Source organism: Peromyscus californicus, unplaced genomic scaffold, assembly GCF_007827085.1.
Source record: "Peromyscus californicus insignis strain IS unplaced genomic scaffold, ASM782708v3 Scaffold_19__1_contigs__length_69161282, whole genome shotgun sequence".
In the NCBI taxonomy this organism is placed as follows: Eukaryota; Metazoa; Chordata; class Mammalia; order Rodentia; family Cricetidae; genus Peromyscus; species Peromyscus californicus.
This window is the reverse complement of record NW_026294491.1, coordinates 40381491-40401153: the sequence shown is the minus strand read 5'-3', so window position 1 is coordinate 40401153 and position 19663 is coordinate 40381491. Positions and strand designations below refer to the sequence as shown.

The 19663-nt window shown below is 43.0% G+C and overlaps 1 protein-coding gene across 21 annotated transcripts in view; it reads left to right on the top strand.

Annotated features, from left to right (window-relative positions):
* Dst (dystonin) overlaps positions 1 to 19663 on the top strand; it is a 437229-nt gene that overhangs the window by 325593 nt on the left and 91973 nt on the right. For all 21 annotated transcript variants that reach the window (XM_052745196.1, XM_052745195.1, XM_052745215.1 and 18 more), the window contains 9 exons: positions 5679 to 5802; positions 8582 to 8790; positions 9369 to 9686; positions 10084 to 10250; positions 11814 to 11970; positions 12782 to 12908; positions 15265 to 15327; positions 15856 to 16097; positions 17432 to 17561. In XM_052745196.1, the coding sequence (XP_052601156.1) occupies positions 5679 to 5802; positions 8582 to 8790; positions 9369 to 9686; positions 10084 to 10250; positions 11814 to 11970; positions 12782 to 12908; positions 15265 to 15327; positions 15856 to 16097; positions 17432 to 17561 (1537 nt within the window). The remainder of the gene's footprint in view (positions 1 to 5678; positions 5803 to 8581; positions 8791 to 9368; positions 9687 to 10083; positions 10251 to 11813; positions 11971 to 12781; positions 12909 to 15264; positions 15328 to 15855; positions 16098 to 17431; positions 17562 to 19663) is intronic.

Sequence of the window (19663 nt, the reverse complement as noted above, 5' to 3'; positions counted from 1 at the left end):
CAGCATCCCCAGCTTCATTCCACTGCCTGCCTTCCTGTGTGCACTTTCGGCTCTGTTATTAATTTATTTCCTTTTGTTTTCTTTATTCTCTTCCTGTCTTATTAGGTGTTTAGTTCCTCTTGGTTAGGCATTCAGAGACAGACTACGTGGTGATATCAGAGGAGATACTGTGACATTTAGGGCCATGATTTTGCTAAGAAATGCCAGGAGTTTAAAATAATTATTAAGATTGACTTACATGTAATTAGGAAGTGAAATATTTTAATTACAGGAAAATAAAACATGTCAAGTTTGATCTGTGTAAATGTGCTGCATCCTATATAGATAAATTTTTAGGAACTAGAGCAAAAATAGAGGGGAAGGAAACTTGAAAGAACCCTGTGGCTTTTAATTAAACTGATACAGGGATGGGTTTTGGAACAGCAAAGCTTACCTGGTAAGTGCTGCAGAAGAAACCCGTGATGCAAAGGCAGAGACAGCTCAGGGAATGAACTCAAGCTCAGCCATAGTGTAACGAAAGAGTAAATCTCAGATTAGCGTGTCCCTGGATATGAGATGATCTCTGTACGCAATAAGGTACTTCTGTGACGATTTAGGTAGCCTTCATTTTTTCCTTTTTATTAAATTGTTTAACAGTTACTAAGCTGGAAGTGGTGGCACCCACCTGTAGTCCTAGAACTGGGGAGGCAGAAGCAGGAAGATTGGTGGGAATTTGAGACCAGCCTGCTGTATAGTGAGTTCCAGGCAAGCTTGAGCTATAGGATAAGACCCTATCTCAAATTCCTTTATTTTAATAATGTAAACATATAACTCGGCATTCTCTTCATTAACTTTTTACCTTGCAGTTGTATTTTGTTGTCATAAATGAATTTCTAATTAGTGCATTTAGGACATTTGTGTCCAGTGGCTGAGTGTTAGCACGAATTGTTCAAATATTCACCAGCTGTGCTGCTGACCATCTGGTGTGAGTGGGCCATAAGGACGCCACAGGGAGTCACAGGTTACACAAGACTTCCGCCTCATAAGAGACACAGAAGAAGGGTGTGTGTGCCCAGCCTGGAGGCCTGGGTTTGGAGCCAGCTCTGAATCGCACTGTCTGATGGTGTGGACCTCTGAAGGCTTGTGCTGGTCTCCAGGATGGTGCAAAGTCAGGAAACTTCAATGCACTGAATAAAAGCCCATCGCCATAGAGACTCTACCCTTTCCTGGTGCAGCTAAGGAGACCAGGGTCACAATCTTGGAATATTCCTCGAACCACACTTCCTTCCCACTTGAGTTTAATTGAAGTCTACTCAAAAGAGTATACTTTTCAAAAGGCTACTTTTGAACAGTTTATGTATTTGCCTCAAAGTTGGATAGATTATCACTATCATTCAATGATAATGATGTCATTATAACTATAGCTCTCTTGGGTATAATTATAGAGAGCAAAGCATAGAATTCCTTAAGGAGAATGCTTATTTCATAATCCATTCCTAGGCCTTAACAGTCAGAGACATATGTGATACAAGGTATTTTATAGGCTTATTCTAAGTTTTACATGTAAACAGCCAGGGCCTATTGTTAGGTTTTGTAACTCTGTTCTCAGGAAACTCGTGATTTAAAGGAAGAAAAAAATAGGTGTGGGGTACCCTTAACTTTATTTCATCTCTTGTGATGTGCATAAGCTGTCCTGGACTTTTCAGTCTGTGGGCAGAGTTCACATCCTGGAGGATTCCTTCAGGTTTCTGTAACTAACTGATCCACTCTGATGCAGCCGTGTGTGGGAGCATCTGTAGGATGCCGTTCAGGTCGTGGACCTCGTGCTAGCCGCTGGGCCTTCCAGTCTATCCCTGTGCTTCCTGTGCAGAGTCACAGTTGCTGATCACAGTCAAGGAAATACTTGCCATCAACTTTAGGCATTTGTTTTCAGTAACAATAACAAGTAAAGCTGACATGGGAAGGGCTCCATTCTGCTGTTTCTCCTGACATCCTCACTTATTACTCACTTGCTTATTCATTGCAGAAACTTTCATCAAGGCCAACTGTATGCTCAAACACTGAGCAAGCCATGAAAAGTAGAAGGCTGAGTAGGAAGGACCCCAAGTGGGCAAGAAGAGAAACTGATGAAAGAGACAGGTGGATGAACACTATCCACAGGGTATTTATTTATAGACACCCAAGGGTAGTGCTTCACACGGCTAGATGAGGAGAATGGTACAGAGACTTCCCAGGTAGATGTACAGGCTAAGTAGGAGCTAGCCTGAAGGCAGCATGTGAAGGTTGTATGTAGAGATCGGAAGGCACTGGGTTCAGCAGACAGCAAGGAGTAGGTGTGCTGTTGGCCATTTCTATGATAGAAAGTGGAGAACAGTGAGACCAAAGATGGAGATTTCATTGGCCCCTCTATGGCGTGTTCTAGTCTTAGCCCTTGGTTTCAGCAGAAGCAAGGGTCTGCAGTCATGCATGTGTTCTAGGTAAAACAAGTGAGTGGGTGTGTGACAAGCTGTTGGAAGCCAGGCTTTCAGGTGGGAGTCTTTTTTCAGAATATCATGTGCTCTGAAATACAGAGCAGAGTTTGATTTAAAAAAGTAAAAGCTTTAAGTGGGGAAAGTGGCAGGGTTGTTGGTTATTTTGACATGTGGAGAAGAATCAGGAGCATCTCGAATCTATGAGGAGCCTCGGGCTTAGGACTCAGAGACTCAGATGTAAGCCCCAGAGGAAGCACCAGTGTGGAGAATGAGGTTTCAGACTTTGCTGTTTTGAGTTTTAAGGTCACTATTTCCACTCAGGTGAAACATTCAAAGAGCATTTAAAAACTGTGGCCCAAGGTCAGGGGTGCATTCTTCTGTGTTTAGGATGTGGTGTTTTGTGTGTGTGTGTGGTGTGTATATATGTGTATGTGTGTATTTACATGTGTACCAGGCTTTTTCTTTGGGCCTCCAACCAGCTCCCAAATCATGACATGGAGACTTATTAGTTATGAATGCTTGGCTAGCTTAGGCTCATTTCTGGCTAGCTCTTTTAACTTAAGTTAACCTGTTGCTCTTTATCGATGTTTTGCCTCAGGGCTTTTTACTTTCATTCTTTCTGTATTTCTTACTTTCCTGTTGTCTCCACGGCTGGCTGGCAGCTGCCTGACTTCTGGCCCTGAGCGTGTCGTGTTCCCCTCCCGCCTCCCCACCCCCTCCTCCTCTTCTCTCTTCTTCTTCCTCTCTTTCTCCTATTTATTCTCTCTGCCCACCTTGCCTATCCCTCTCCTGTCTAGCTATTGACCATTCAGCTTTTTATTAGACCAGTCAGGTGCCTTAGGCAGGCAAGGTGAAATAGCAACAGTATCTTTTCATAATCAAACAAACACAGCATAAGCAAGTGTAACACATCCTCACATCCTTAAACAAACACAGCCGAAACAAATGTAACACGCCCTTACACAGTTAAAGTAATACTCCACAGCACAAACTCATGTAACATCTTTTCATAGCTAAATATTCCACAGCATACGTGAGTGCAGGTGTTCGTTCTTTTGTGTGCATCTGGATGCCAGCGGTTGATGTCAGGTGTCTCCCTGGATTGCTGTCTGCCTTTCTGAGGTCCGGTTATGGGCTGACAAATTCAATTAGACGGCACAGCCAGTTTGCCCTGAGGATCCAGTCCTTGCTCTGCAAATGCTAGGATTACAGAAGGGTCACCACCATACCAACCCAGCCTCAAGGTGGGTCCTGGGGATCTGAGCTCCGCCGTCCTGCTTGCAGCAAGCACCTTCTCCATTGAGTCCTCTCCCCAGCCCAGACATGTGAGTCTCAGATATAGACTTATAAGCAGCGTTATAAGGAGAGCTGTGGTACCTCTGTGAGCTTGAAATCATTGTCAAACCTGTGAGGCTGGGACAAGTCTACATGGGCAGAAATACCTGGGGTGCTAGGAATTGCAGCCTCCAACCCCCTCTTTTTACCTCACTCCCAGTGTGGAGCTGCACCCGTTCACCCCGAGATCTGTAGGAGCCTCCCCCACCCCAGGGCTTGTTAGTTTACACTATCGTGTGAGTCACCTATCACACTTAACTCTTGCCTGGTCTCCCCTCTTTCAGCTCTGGGTACAGAATTCTTCTGGGCTGTTTTTACCGCCGTGATCACGTTATTTCTCTCTCCCTTCCCCATCGCAGTGTCAACCTCTTCCATGCATTTTCCTTCTCTGAGGTTGCTGCTCTGTCTGCAGTTGCCGTTTCCTCCTACGGTTGCAGTTCTTTCTGCAAAGTTCCGTTTGTATAGTCCCGTCCATCGCCAGCTTGCCGGTTCCTTCCTGTGCACTGTTCTAAGAGCATGCACGCCCAAACCACGTCTTCTGCACTCTGAAGTCTGCTCGCACCTGAGTTGATACATTCTGGTAGTTACCCGAGCTCAGCAGAACCCAGCCTGTTTGTTTCCTTTTATCTCCGTGCACCCTTTGTGCCTGCCCTCTGTGATGACTAGCCTTTCTGTCCTGGGCTCTGTCCAGCAGCATAGCCTTCGTCACTGAAGAACCGTGGCTGATACAGCTGAGGCATTAAGTTTTTTCACTTTATTTGATTCTAGTGTAAAATTCCCGTGTAGTAGGTCATACTGTATTAGGTGTTATGGCTTTGATAATGTGAACAAGTCCTCTAGGTCATACTGTATTAGGTGTTATGGCTTTGATAATGTGAACAAGTCCTCTAGGTCATACTGTATTAGGTGTTATGGCTTTGATAATGTGAACAAGTCCTCTTGACTCTTCTCATCCCTGTACCATACTGTACTTGGTGGTCCAGACAGTCTGAGTAGAGGAAGTGGCCTCAGACCTTGGTAAAGTCCTGGCTGCCTTGTTCTGACTTAAGTTACTCCCAACTAGGCTTTTCATTTCTTTCTCACTATTTTTTTTCCTATATCGCTATATGCATGCCCTTAGCACGTCCTTCAAAGCCTGTCTTCAGTAATTCTCCATTGCTAACAGACAGAATGTCAAGCCTAACATTTGGGGCCTTTGCAGCCATATTTATTCATTCATTATCATATCCCACCCCCCCCCCCCCTCTGCTGTGTCTGTGCTTTCTGTCCGCTCTGTGGAGAAAGATTCTGCTTTTCCATTTCTACAGTTTATTCAGGGCCCAGCATCATCACCGCTGACAATGGTCCTCACGTCCCTGCTGCTCCTCCTCTAGCTCTCCGTCCACTAGCATCTCCTCTGGCCTTCAGGATGTCGCCCTTCTTGTATCTATTTTTTTTTCTATAGAATGTAGCAAAGCTTTTTGAATTTTTAGATGCTCAGTCACTTATTGACTTACACAGATGACACAATACGAAGCCAAGGACCTGGAGTCAGAAATAGTCCCGGGGCTTCTCTGGTTTTTAGTTTTGTTGCTGTGTTGGGGTTTGGGATTTGGAGGCAGGGGTGTTGTACAAAACATCCAAGTGGAAATTAGGGGAAAACAGCAATGGGTCCAAGTCTCGAGAAGGAAGACTGTTAAGAGCCTACACTCGTGTGTCAGAGCTCGCCGTCTGGACCGGTCGGTTGCTGCTCTCTTTCTCTCCAATCACTTTCTTCTCAGAAGTCCAGAAGAAACTCAACGATGAAAGTTTGCACGTTGTATAGTTTATTCTATCCTAGTTAATTTATCTGTTTGTCTTACTGGGAATCTGGTAGTCCTGCTGAATCTAATTGACAACGACTTAATCCCACAGGCTTTGCAAGGACAGATATCAAGTCAGCAGGTGGCCGTGGAGAAGCTGAAAAAAACGGCAGAAGTACTCTTGGATGCCAAGGACTCGCTCCTTCCCGCCAAGAACGACATCCAGAAGACACTGGGTAAGGTCTTAGCTCGTTTCCTGTCTCACGGGTACGTTTGAAATGGAGGTATTTTATAGATAAGGAGAAAAAGTGTTCACGGATGTATGTTGTATGATTTTGATCTCTGCATGTGTGAACAGAAAAAAAAAAATCTTCCAGGTGACTATTCATGTTTCCCCCAAACAGAGCTCAATTAAAATCTGTGTAAAGTTTTCTGTGGGGAGAAAGCCACTGGATACAAAGTGAACTCTTCTCTATTCTTAGAGACATGCAAGTGTTCTTGATCATCTACCTTGATCGATAAGTCATTTCAAGGCACATGTATTTATGAATTACATGTGCATTTTATTATATTATCATATCTGATTATAAAACACGAAACTACAAAACTTCAAAGCATAGGAAGAAAGTATGAATGGAGGTCCTAAGGCAGTGGTTCTCAGCCTTCCTAACGCTGTGACCCTTTAATGCAGTTCCTCATGTGGTGAACCCAACCATAAAATTATTTTCGTTGCTACTTCGAAACTGTCAATTTGCTACTGTTATGAATAATAATGTAAATATCTGTTTTACAGTGGTCTTAGGTGGCCCCTGTAAAAGGGTCATTCGACCCCCCCCCCAGAGGGTTGCAACCCACAAGTTGAGAAGTGCTGTTCTAAGATTTTGTTCTTCTGTTCTGATAGACCATCATATAAGCCCATGTTAGAGACCATCACCATAGGAACCTGAGTCTGGAAGTGTGAAGCAGAAAGACTGTCTTCACTGTGGTTCTGTCATTGGAAGAGGCATTTTTGATGTTTTCCATGTTTTTTTTTAATATTTGTTTTTTGTTTGTTTGTTTGTTTGTCTTTTTAAGACAAGATCTTGGCTCTATAGCCCAGGTAGGCTTGAGAATCACTGTGTAGCCCAGGCTGGTCTTGACCTCAAGACAGTCCTCCCGTGTTATCCTCCTGAAGGCCAAACTCCAGGCATGAGCTGCCATGCCGGGCTTTCCCTAATATTAAATGCCTGTTATTTCATGTATTCCTTCTATGCTTCAGATCGTGGCACCATTTTCTAGGAATGTGTGAAACAATTTATGATATTTCCATACGATCTTTTTTTTTATTTCTAAGAAAAACAATAGCTTTTAAAAATATATATATATTGGGCTGTTTGTTGATTTAAAAAAAAAAACAAAAAAAAAACAAAAGCTTGCTGTGTATCCCAGGCTAGCCTTGAACTCATGAAGGATTTACTAAACACTTAAAAACTCTGTGTGAGGAACTAGGGCCAAAGGACAAATACCACAACAAAGATTTTTCTAGTACTTTTACTGCTTAGGAAATTACAAAAGATTAAAATTGTACACAGGGAACTGATCAAACCATACACATGCATGCACTCGGAATTCCAAAGTCCTCTCCAGATTCCACCATTTTAAGCCTTAGACCTAAATAAAAGGCGGGTGGGGGGTGCAGGGGGTCAAGGGTCACAGACATGCAGTCCATAGCAAACAGTCACACCCACAGTGTATTACAGTTTTGAAAGCAGCTCATTGATTTGGCATGGGAAGTTACGTGTCATAGCTGAGCAGGTCACCGATACCACCATATCACTCATCATGCTGATGTATAAGCACTGCCCCCTGAGGAACAGCTCCACTGCCAGTCACAAGCTGGGATTTAAAGCAGTGCCTCTGGGGACTTTTAGAGAGAGGTCGCACTGGAATGTGGCACTTGACTCCTTCTCTCCATTAAGCCGTCTCTCCAGCCTCATTGTATTTGAGCAACAGGGCCCCGATTGTCTCAGCCATGTAAACTTTCCAATTCAGTGAGAATTTGTCAAGCTGTTTTCTCATACTGTAGCATTACAGCAACTTAAAAGAAATTGTTTTGCTATTGAATCCTGCGCCCTAGGCCAAACACAAGCTTATAGAACACAGTCCTATGTTCTACTAAAACATTCAGAAAGAACTGAAATGCTTTTTTGAGTCTTTGTATAATAAATGAGTTCTTAAAATCATGATTAAAAAAAACCCAACAACAAGAAGTTGTGTTCCAAAGAGAGAGGCAGAAATTTAGTAGCCCTGTTCTTTGAACCTGTCGCTGGCCCACAGTATAGAATGCCAAATGTCAAAATGGAGAATTTTGTATTCAAGAGAAAACTAGGCAGGAAGGTAACATTTTTCTTTTTTTCTTTATTTTCACCTTAAATCGTTAGAATGGGAAGTTAAGTTATATCATGGGAGATAAGCTGTCCTGCTAAACACATTGTTTGCCTTTCGTCTGTTATTAAACTTGTAGGTGAATTCTGTTGCTTACATGGTAGAAGCACGGTCATGGCTTTAAGTGGATTTACTCTGTTATCCTGTTTTCTTAATGCATTTGAGTCTTCTGTGCATTTGAAGCCTCTCTCCGACTATGACAAAAGCTGAGCATGAGTATGTATGTGGCAGAGTATTGTCTCTTGAGAGTAGTTGTCCGGGATTGCCACTCACCACCCCCAAATAGATATCAGTACGTATTGACGTACCAGTCAGACACAAGAGCGATTGCATGGCCCACTCTTTAGACCATGCTTCCATCTCTCTGAGACACTCACTGCACATGATGGGCATCTAAATGACTCTGCTTCACTGTCTCGTTTTTCACTGTCTGTGTCTTCATAAAAAGTTATACATGATCTGATTATTCATTGGAAACGCATCATTTAAACTTTTTTATATGAAAACCTAATGTTAACCTTGGAGTGCATTTGAAAAGGAAAAGGGTAGACAGAACTTGGTGCTTACTGGTCCCCTCTCTGTGTGGAGCAGATGATATTGTTGGGAGATACAACGACCTGTCCAAGTCTGTGAATGAACGGAATGAGAAGCTTCAGATAACACTGACCCGCTCTCTGAGTGTGCAGGATGGCTTGGATGAGATGCTGGACTGGATGGGAAGTGTGGAGAGCTCACTGGTCAAACAAGGTCAAGTGCCCTTAAACTCCACAGCTCTTCAGGATCTCATCAGTAAAAACATCGTGAGTGCCCTTTTTTAAAGGAAGGAATGCCACTTGCAGTTAAAAAACAAGTTATTTGCCTTCAGGAATAGGTAGGCTTAAAGACAGAGAAAAGAGATGCTTCTGAATACAACCAAGTAGCAAGCAGCGCTTGTACAAACGAATGTGGAAATGATTTTTGTGATGTCACTGAGAAAGGGATTTGTGCTCTTTTTAAACCTACACTGTATTTTATCTCATTTATCATTACTTCAGCCAGCTGCTCATGGGGTTCATCAGATCAATCATGTTCTTGCCAAGCCTTTTAAAAATTAAGAGCATGGCTAATCCCCGGGCTGCATTAGATCCCAGGGGTTACTGGGTAGCAACAAACCCCCTGGGTTCTTCAAGCAGCCAGCCAGCTGTTCCCCACACTCCCTTAAAGAGCTTTGGAATTGGCTTCCTCGAGGGAAAAATCAAACACGTCACTCATTTCCAACTGTTAGCCTTTAGTCACAGGTTGTTCAAGCTTATGTTGCTGTGAAGAATCATTTTCAAAACTCTGTGGCATTATTTGTAGACATTGTTAGAAAATACATACAATGATGGCTGTGTTTCAGATGTTGGAACAGGACATTGCAGGTCGTCAGAGCAGCGTGAATGCCATGAATGAAAAAGTGAAGATGTTTGTGGAGACGACAGACCCATCCACTGCCTCCTCACTGCAAGCGAAGATGAAGGACCTGTCTGCTCGGTTTTCCGAAGCGAGTCAGAAACATAAAGAAAAGCTTGCCAAGATGGTGGAGCTGAAGGCCAAAGTAGAGCAGTTTGAAAAACTCTCCGAAAAGCTGCAAGTGTTTCTGGAGACCCAGAGCCAGGCACTCACTGAGGTGGACATGCCGGGAAAAGATGTTCCGGAGCTGTCTCAGCATATGCAGGTGTGTATTCCTCGTTAGCCACAATGCCAAGCATGGAGACTGGTTAAGACAAGCTCATGCATTTATCAACAGTCTACCTACCAGTCATCATTCTAACTGATTCATACTTGTTTCTCCTTGAAGCATTTTTCTTTTGAATAGAAATAAAACATTTGCCACACATATCATAGCTGTTACAGTATCACTGCGCATGCCCAAACCACAGAGAAGCAAAAATACAGTGCATTTTAAAGTGTGATGTTCACTGCATCCTACCTGTACATTGATAATCAGTCTCTTTACTAGATGTACTCCATGCAACCCCAGCTGGAGGTATTCTGCTCTTACACACACCTCTGCTGGAATGTGATTCTGAGATCTAGCAACATTCATACTGACCGATCTCAATGCTTTGCAGGAATCCACTACTAAATTCTTAGAACACAAGAAAGATCTCGAAGCTTTGCACAGCCTCCTGAAAGAGATATCCAGCCATGGCTTACCAGGGGACAAAGCTCTGGTGTTTGAAAAAACAAATAATTTGTCAAAGAAATTCAAAGAACTGGAGGATACTATCCAAGAAAAGTAAGCACCTCATTCAGAATGTATTTTATTCCACTTGGTGGTACTCAATAGCTAAGTTGCTTTTATTTATGTAAGTATATGACTGAGGTGATTTCCAAAATGTGGAGTCTTGGACTGTTGCCGAATTTGTGTGTCTTAAATATACTCAGGAGGCTGAAGCGGGACTATAGTTTGAGGCCCTAATCTGGGCTGTAGTAAGACCCTGTCTTAAGAAGCAAAACACAACAACAAAAACATCAAGTTACTATTTATTAAAATATTGAGGTGGGAAACTGAACATTGCTTGTGTAAAAGTGGGAAGCATTTTCTAAGCACAGTGGTGCTGGTCAACTATTACTGAAATGATTAAGCTCACCAAGGCCTATGGTTTCTTTGGCAAACATTGCCTTTCTATTTGCAAACACAGAAATAACCTTGAAAAGCAATGGTTCTTGCCTTGGGGACTCAGTTCAGAAGCTACGCATAATTTCAGTATGGTTCTTAGTAACCCTTCTAATATAACAGCTCACTGCTCTCATGAGTGGATGAGGCACAAATCTATAAAGAACAGGGCACTGGGCCCGGTTGGACCTCTGAGTCTATGTGGGAATGAGCCCTGGGGCGGCATCTTCTCATTTTCTATCTCATGTTTAGAACACACATCCCATTTTTATGATGTTTATATGGAAGAGCCCCAAAAAGATGTTTTAGAATGGTCATTTCTCTTTCATCTAGTTTTATTTCCTCAGAATTCTCTACCTAAAACTTCTGGGTTCTGTTTCTGAACCTCTCATAGCAGAAATATTCTTGGCTTTCTTACATAATCTAGGTTAACTGTTCCAATTTTAACTTTAGGTAATATCTAGTCCATTAAAACATTAAAGCCATATAGTCATCCGTAATTAGTCCAGCCGTAATACATCTTTATCTCCAGCATCCGAAGTCATATGTGCACATAAGTCATCCACGTATGTACCATCCAGTGTAATGGCACTCATAAGTCATGTGCTTGGCATATAGAAAGGTCCATAGAGTTTACAATGGAGCTACCTGTGCGCTGGGGTGGAAGAGCACCTGTTAAAACTCCCCAGTCACTGGGTTACATCTCTCTGGAGAGGTAGAAACGCCATCAGTCCAAAGTGCTAGGTTAAGTCGTCTACTCACTAACGTGACCTATGTTCTCCTCAGGTCAGCAGTTATACATGTTTGTTGGGGTTTTGTTTTGTTTTGTTTTGTTTTTCTGGGTCTTTGCTGGCTGACATTAAACATTATATAAAATGGATCAATCAAAGCTCCTAGAATTTATGTAGCATTATAGAGTATTGTTATGTATGGGTTACAGGTTTTTTTGACTGTTTCCTCTCTTTGTCTATGAGCTTTGCTTAAAGAATCAACAAGTAGTTTCTCAGCTGATTGCATTTGCCACACAAGCAAACTTCAGCCTGGTATTGAAGAGTTGCTCAGTGCACCAAAGGTGGTTGTTAAAGTTGAGCCAAGTTTGGGAATAATGACCATTGGTTAATAATTGGCTTTTTGGAGCATCTGGATTTGCAGCTTAACTTTTGGTTTGCCTTTGTTCATTAGAAAAGAAGCTATAAGTTCTTGTCAGGAGCAGCTGAGTGCTTTCCGAGACCTTGCTCAGTCGCTGAAGTCCTGGATAAATGAAACAGCAAAGCAGGTTCCCGTCGTGAAGCCTTCCTTGGGTGCAGAGGCCTTGGGGAAATCTCTGGAAGAAACCAAGGTGGCTCATTAGACCTGATACTAAGCTCTGCTTGCCTGTGTTAGTAATGAGCATCGAACCCTTTAGTCTAAAGTCATGTAAGCTCGTCTCAGAAATGCCCTGTAGGATCTGTGCAAATCAGTAATGGGATTAACTGATCTTTTCAAGGAAGGACATAATCTCTTTGTTAATTTGATTTATAAAAAAGATGTGTTAGTGAGCCATTAGCCCCCCTAAATATTGAAGTTTCCTTCTTCATCAAATCACAACTTAATTTCTATTTTTTTATTATCCCTTCCCTCCACGTAGTAAGAGAGAGACCCTTTTCTTCATGTGCTTGGTAACCAGTGTTGGAAGACAAGTTCTTTGAATCTCTTGCATAAATAGTATATATGTAGTTTATTGTCTGACTTAAGTCATAAAAGTTATGACTAATTGTGTCAGATTTTCTTAGAGTGAAGTCACTGTCTTTACAACTTCACTGAAATTTTGGTAGTTAAAACTCAGTGTGAGTTGGAATTTTGTATGCCCTTGTTTATTTTTATTGTCCTGTTACATACCTAATGATGTGCCTGCACCTGATACAGTCCTACAGACTTACAGTTGGCAGTTACTCTGGAACATTCCCGTAGCACCAGGACACAGCCTGGCTTCCACTGTGGCTGGGGGCAGAACACAGAATGGGCATTGCCCCGGTCTCCGCCAACAGTGTTAACAGTCACCTGGGCCCACAGTCATTGTTGCTTTGAAATATGCTTAAGAAGTTCAGTTATAATGTACAGCTTTGAAGATCCTCAGAAGACTGAAGGATAATGTGTTTTTGTGTTTAAAGAAACTACAAGAAAAGTGGAGTTTGAAAGCACCCGAGATTCAGAGAGCCACCAACAGTGGGGTCTCACTATGTAACCTGATAAGTGCAGTGACCACCCCTGCCAAGGCCATCACAGCAGTCAAATCAGGTATGTGCTTCGTTTCCGTGACCAGTCGGTAAGAATCAGAGCTCTCCTGTTGATTCTGTCTATTTTTAATTCATAAAATAAAAAGGCACCTCAGCAATACAAAGTCAAAGAGGCAAGACAAATGACTTTTAAAAGCACATTGAAATCCGTCACGGAGAGATGGGGAGATGGCTCAGTGGATAAACTGTGAGCAGGCATGAGGATGGGAGTTCAAGTCCCCAGCACACACACACACACACACCTGTGTTTTATACGTGTCGCGGCACTCAGGAGGCAGAGACAGGGAACCCTCAGAGCAGGCTGACCAGCTGGACTCACTGAACCCTTGACCTCTGGCTTTGATGAGTGACCCTGCCTCAGAAAAATAAAGGAGAAAGCGGTTGTGGAAGATACCAAACATCTGCTGTGTGCCTCCACAGACACGTTCATGTACACCTGCACATGTGCACGTACAAACGTAGGAGCACGTATACACACACACACACACACACACACACACACACACACACAAATCCGTCATGGAAAAATACCTGTTCTAATCCAGTTTTAAATCCCATGTTTGGCTTTTATTAACTACTCCGTATGGAACATAACCACACTGGCATGTAAGGATAAGAAGGTGATACTGAGGAAGGGGGCCGGCCGGGTTCCAGTCTGTTTGCCTTTTACTGTCATTACATGGGGATACGGAAATTCTCTCTGTGCTGTTTCTAGTCTCGTTATACTAGGTAGTAAAGACATGAATTTGGCTTCCTGAAAAAGAACTGAGGCAGGGGTGGGGGTGGGGGGCTCTTCTCTCTCTCTCTCTCTCTCTCTCTCTCTCTCTCTCTCTCTCTCTCTCTCTCTCTCTTCCTGTCTGCTTGTCTGCGCATTGCTCCCAAAGCCGTCGGTTCTGCAGCCTGTTCACCTGCACGCGTGCATTTCAGCCTGAGTCCTGGCTGACCCCACCCTCCTGGGCCAGAGAAGGGAGTTGTATACAAATGGCGATTCCCAAGCTGATTTAATACGAGTATAGTGTTTAGGGAAAGCATGCTGTACTGAGGTGTGTTTTGTTCCTTTGTTGGCTGTGTTTTCTTTTAAGTTGGAGACTAGACAGAAGGCTGGTCTCATGTCTCCGTTGTGGGTTTCTGAGTGTCCTCTGGTTTATCTGGTCTGACCAGGCCTCCAGCTGTCCCTATTGTGAGTGACACCATGTTCCAGCTGCACTTTTCTCCACCAGCCATTTATTCCACTCTATTAATCCCTTTGCAGGGGATGCCCACTTATATATGCTGCAGTGATCTCTCCTTCCCCACCCCCAGTCAGATTTCCTGAGATGCCAAGTTGTTTTTTCTTAAGAAGAGGAGTTCTGTTGTCTTTAATTTATCTTAGTTCCTCCAGTCTTCTTATTTATAATAAAATCTGTACTCTGCTTGGTTTTCTTTGCTTGACTTTTAAGAATTAGTTTGGAGACTCTCGGATGCTTTCACTTCCATGTAAAATGCCTTGCATGGTGTGTGTGTGTGTATGTGTGTGTGTGTGTATATGAGAAAGAGAGAGAGAGAGCAATATTCAGATGTTTAAATGTTCTGTTGATTGTGCTTATATGGGCATATCTCTGCTGTGATAGACAGCCAGTGGCTGCTAGCATGAGAAAGTTGGATTTCATTAACTGTGTGGTTATGGAAACATGCCAATACCAGATGGATATGATAATAAAAGACAAGTAGCTATTATGACCCACTAAGGAGTTTCTGCTTGATAGGCAATTGGTTACCTATCTGTGGTCCCCATGGTGCTCTTACAGGTTAGCTACCTTGGTACCCATCAGCTTTATTTATTAGTTCATCTAGGCACACAGCAAAGAATTAGTAGAGCTGACATTTAAATTCAGGAGTCCTACCCCAGGCCCAGCACTACCACCACTGTGTCCTCTGTTTCAACATATGTGGATTTAGCTTGTTTCAGCTTAACTTTCAGAAGTTTCCTTCTTGTCTCTTTAAATCACTGTGCCTTCATTAAGCTTCTAATAACATTGTGTAAACAGACAGTTTTCAGTCATCAGGTAAAGCAGACGGTCTCTTCTCGGTTACTTTGGTTTATTTAGTATATGCATACTGGGACCTTCTAAACTTCAGTGGCTTAATCATTAAAATGACTTTAGCATAAAACAACTTAGCTACAATATTTAGGAATTAACTTTGATTAACAGATAAGCAGAAGAAAGTAAGACACCGCTCACTAAGAATGAACAATGGCATTCTTCAATGACCACCCCGCGACGGTTTGTGTAATGCCTTCTACAGTTAGCGGGCAGAAACACTAAGGCAGACTAAGGTTACTTCATTGCTTGTTTGTGTTTATTTGTTTTTTGCAGGAGGAGTAATACTAAATGGTGAAGGGACAGACACAAATACTCAGGATTTCTTGGCAAATAAAGGTGAATAGTAACTTTACCTGGTCCATGATTAATGGAATTTGCTGTTTTTGAGGAACTCCTTTTAGAGGGCAGTAGTTATATTGAAATCTTAAACTTGAATTGAGTGGACACAGTCTCCATGGATATATTGGTGCAATATCCTGTAAACACTGTCCATCTGAGATTAATAAAGCTTTAATGTTTCACTCTGGTACTCGGTTTTACTTCCCTCTTGTTAATTTAAGATACATATCTACTTGGGATAGCATTTGGTCTATCAATCTATTGTTTGGTACCCAAGAACTATATTATAATCTTTAAGCTTATAATTCCATTATGCTACCTCTTACATTTTACTATTATATAGTGTTCCTGAGTTATTTGTCATTAACCAGCAGTATGACCTCATCTTCATTCCTAAAAGAGTCTGTGATTTATTGTAGCTTAATAGTGACATAGTAGAAGGACATACTATGTAGTATAAATTTAATTCTATAACTTCTCCAAAGCCCTCAGCATGCGTTGGTACACTTTTCTTCCCGCTCGTAGGTTTAACATCTATTAAAAAGGACATGACTGACATAAGCCACAGTTATGAAGACCTTGGCCTCTTACTCAAGGATAAAATAGCTGAACTGAACACGAAACTCTCCAAGTTGCAAAAGGCCCAGGAAGAATCAAGCGCGATGATGCAGTGGCTACAGAAAATGAACAAAACTGCAGACAAATGGCACCAGACACCAACACCTACAGACACCGAATCTGTGAAGATACAAGTCGAGCAGAATAAGGTGGGCTGGGTGTAGGGTGAAAAGGGCCAGTGAAAGAATTCTCTGGCCTAAGACCAGAGCCAAAGAAACATGCCTCGCCCCTAACCAATTCAGGAATTGAAAAACCAGTCAGTCCCTGAGCAAGAAATCCTGCCAGTCCCCATCCTGAAAAACCTCCACCTTGAAAATGAAATCCTAAAGAAATCCTAAGACAGCCAAGGATTACCCATGCCTCAGAAGGCAAATGTATTCCAACACAAGTGTTACAGCTCTGTTCCAGTGGGGGACAGTTTCCCCATCAAAGTGTTACCGTCCTGGCTCTGGGAAAGGTTTCCCTAACGCAAGTGTAGTACCTCTGCTCCAGCAGGGGAGGGTTCCCCTAGGAAGGTTGCCACAGCTCTGCCCCACTCTGCTCCTGCAGAGAAATATTATAGCTCTGCTCAGCTTCCTGGAGAGTAACACTTGGCTTCCGCCTACCAGGATACCTTTCCCTTCAGAGCTGTAATGCTTGCACTAGGCACACAGAAGGAAGACATCAGAGAGAATGGACTCAAGTTCAGAAGTAGCCCTGGTGGTCATGGGCTCTGTTCTGTTTTCTACCTAGACCCTTCAGCAAAGGACTTGAGAGTTTTAACATCTGTCTTTCTGTAGAGTGGGGCCATTGATAGTCACTTTTCCTGCCCTCTGACATTATAAAAAGTACTGAACAGTATAAAAAGTAACTTTGCCATTGCTAAATCCACTTCAGTCTGGGATATCAACTAGTTAACTTTTGGGGATTTAGTTAAGGGCTAACTATATTAAGGGCCTTTTTTGTCTATTATAAAATGGGTTAGCTAATGCCATCCTCTTCTTTGATGGACGGGTATTTCTGTAGCTGTCAAAATTGGGAAAGTAGTTTTCCATGGTGGCATTGTGATGGCAAAAATGTATGCAAATCATCAACCTGTGTTTGACTTCCACCATGTGCTTATTCCCAAGGCCTCCCAATTCTGGAGGCCTTGACCAAGGCTGATTTGCCTGGAGTTACAGTCTCACTGAGAACAACCTGCATTTCTCCCTAGCAGTTCGAAAGTAGAAAATTCCCTTCAGGAACAGAGTCGGTCATTACCTCCATAGTCAGAGTGTTCCTCTGAGGGTTTTCTGGATCTCACAGTTGAAGATGGGCAAAGAAATAACGAGAATTATCAGCTGCATAATCCAGGTCCTCACCCACCCACCCCAGCATTTAACTTAGGATTTTTTCCTCTCTGGGTCTTCCCAGAGGGGAGGAAATGTTATATCATAACTGTGCTCTCTGTCTTTGATGTCATAGTTTGGTGCAGTTAATGATGGTTTTTGTTCCTTCTTGTCAGTCATTTGAGGCAGAACTGAAGCAGAATGTAAACAAGGTCCAAGAGCTGAAAGACACGTTGACAGAGCTGCTGAAGGAAAACTCAGAGGCCCCCGAGGCCCCCACCTGGAAACAGACGCTGACAGAGATGGGTGAGTGTATCCTTGTGCCGCAGCTCACAGATGTCTGAGTGCTTTTCAGAGAACATCCAGTCATCTCCTTTGCTCTTGGATTATCTTTAAATGGTTCCGCATCTGTTTTTTGAATATTTAAAACTGTGACTTCCAAGTCCATTGTTCTGAGAACCGGCATTCAGTTGTTTTTATGAAAAGGTGGCTTGGATGGTTGATAATAAAATGGTATGCACTGAGGAGCGTTTTCACCAATGCTTATTTTCTTTATATTGGCTTTGTGCTCATGGTTGGTATCCCTTGTTAGGTTTTCTTTCCTTCATTCACCTGGAAAAGGCAGGCTCCCTTCTCCTCCGGGAGGCCCTCCGTGAGGACTCCTCCAGCCCTGTCTCGTAGCTCTTCTTTCTCTCAAGCCAGTGTTGAAGGAACACTGTGTGACCCTCCCAGCCTGTCTTTGTATAAACTGCTGGTCGGAACAGACTTCTCTTCAAAACTGAGAAGACTAAGAAGGAAAATTTTCTCCCTTGATTCTGTTGTTCAGAGGTTTCCTTAAGTTAAGGTCTGTCTCTCTGGGAGCCACACGTGTGAAGCGTGCGCCGTGGATCCTAGGGGTGACTTGACTTGCCGTCATTCTGCTAGGTTGATTTCAGACCTTCCTTTCTTCAGTGTCGGTCGTCACGAGCTCAGAAACATAGTGCTCTTAATGTGCAGAGGTAGACAGGATCCGGCTCTCAAGACTCCCTCTGCGTCATAGTTCCTCCCAAGTCGGTGGCCGTCCTTGGATATCCAGTTGACTTGAGCAGGATGTTGCCAGGCATTTTAGAATAGAGGTGGGAGTGGGGAGTGTGCGTTTCCTAAAATGCCTCCTGATGCTTGTGGTGATTGTCCACCCTGTCTGCTTTTGCTAACAGTCTCCCTAGTCAGATTATATTGGATTAGAACTTGCCATATAGAGGGGTGCCATTAAATAAAAGTCACCTACTGTGTTCTATTCAAGTTTGTTTTTTAGTATATTGTGCCAACAACCAAAAAAAAAAAAAAAAAATCTCTTGAGGCTAGTGGAAACAGCTCGGTCAATAAAGTGCTTGCTGACATATGAGCTTGAGGACAGTTCAGTGCCCAGAACCCATGTCAAAGCACCAGAGTGGTAGCACAAGCTTGTAATCCTGGTGCTGAGGAGGCAGAAACACATAGATCCTTGGGACTGCCCGGACAGCCTAGTCTACTGGGCAAGGACCAGGCCAGTGAGAGACCCTGTCTCATAGAGAAAAACCCAAAGCAAACAAAGGTCACAGCTCCAGGAACGGAGGCGATGGTTGTCCTCAACTTCCACACACGTATACATATGTGTCATGTGTACCCACACAAACACATTAGAAACAACAACACCTGAAATAAACTGATCACACCACGTAGTTATTGTTTATGGAGTGATAGATGGGTTTAAGTGCTTGACTTGGTGCTCTGATAACTAATGCTTCACCTCAAGAGGTATGCTCTGTAGAAACTAGGAGAGCAAGAAGGCTCTCTGGCTGAGGTAAGAGCCTGTGGGACTGGGAATGATGGACAGGAATAGGAGATGTTGCAAGGAAATGCCCAGGTATGGCTTATGTGAGCATGAGCTGCTTTGGTGAGAACATTCAGATTATAAGGGCTAGATCAGAGGATTCATGTCAATATAAACACAAGATGAGTGTTCCAGGGTCAAGTTGTGTGTGACAGGCCCTGAATTTTGGACACATGTCTTCAGATTTTTTCACCTAAATGATGAAAAGTTATTGATTGAAGGATTTGAGTAGGGAAGTGATATATTTAAAAAATGGTAGTTTTCGAGGGAAGGTATTTTAGAATTAAATGGCTTGTAGCTGAGAGTAGCAGGGATATGAGTTACGTGAGTGCTAAGCTCTGTCTGTAGTTTCAGAGTGTGCCCTTTGCATCCACATACACCTCTGCACTTGCACTTGGGAACTAGTGAGACATTTGAACTTTCGGATCCCCCACTCCAGACCTATTGCATCAGGCCCCTGTGGGTTAACAGTCCCTCCAGGTGGTTCTGTAGCAACTGAGTTTGGGAAGCACTGGGGTCTAGGAAAAGTATGGTGTAGACCATGGCAGAATACAGC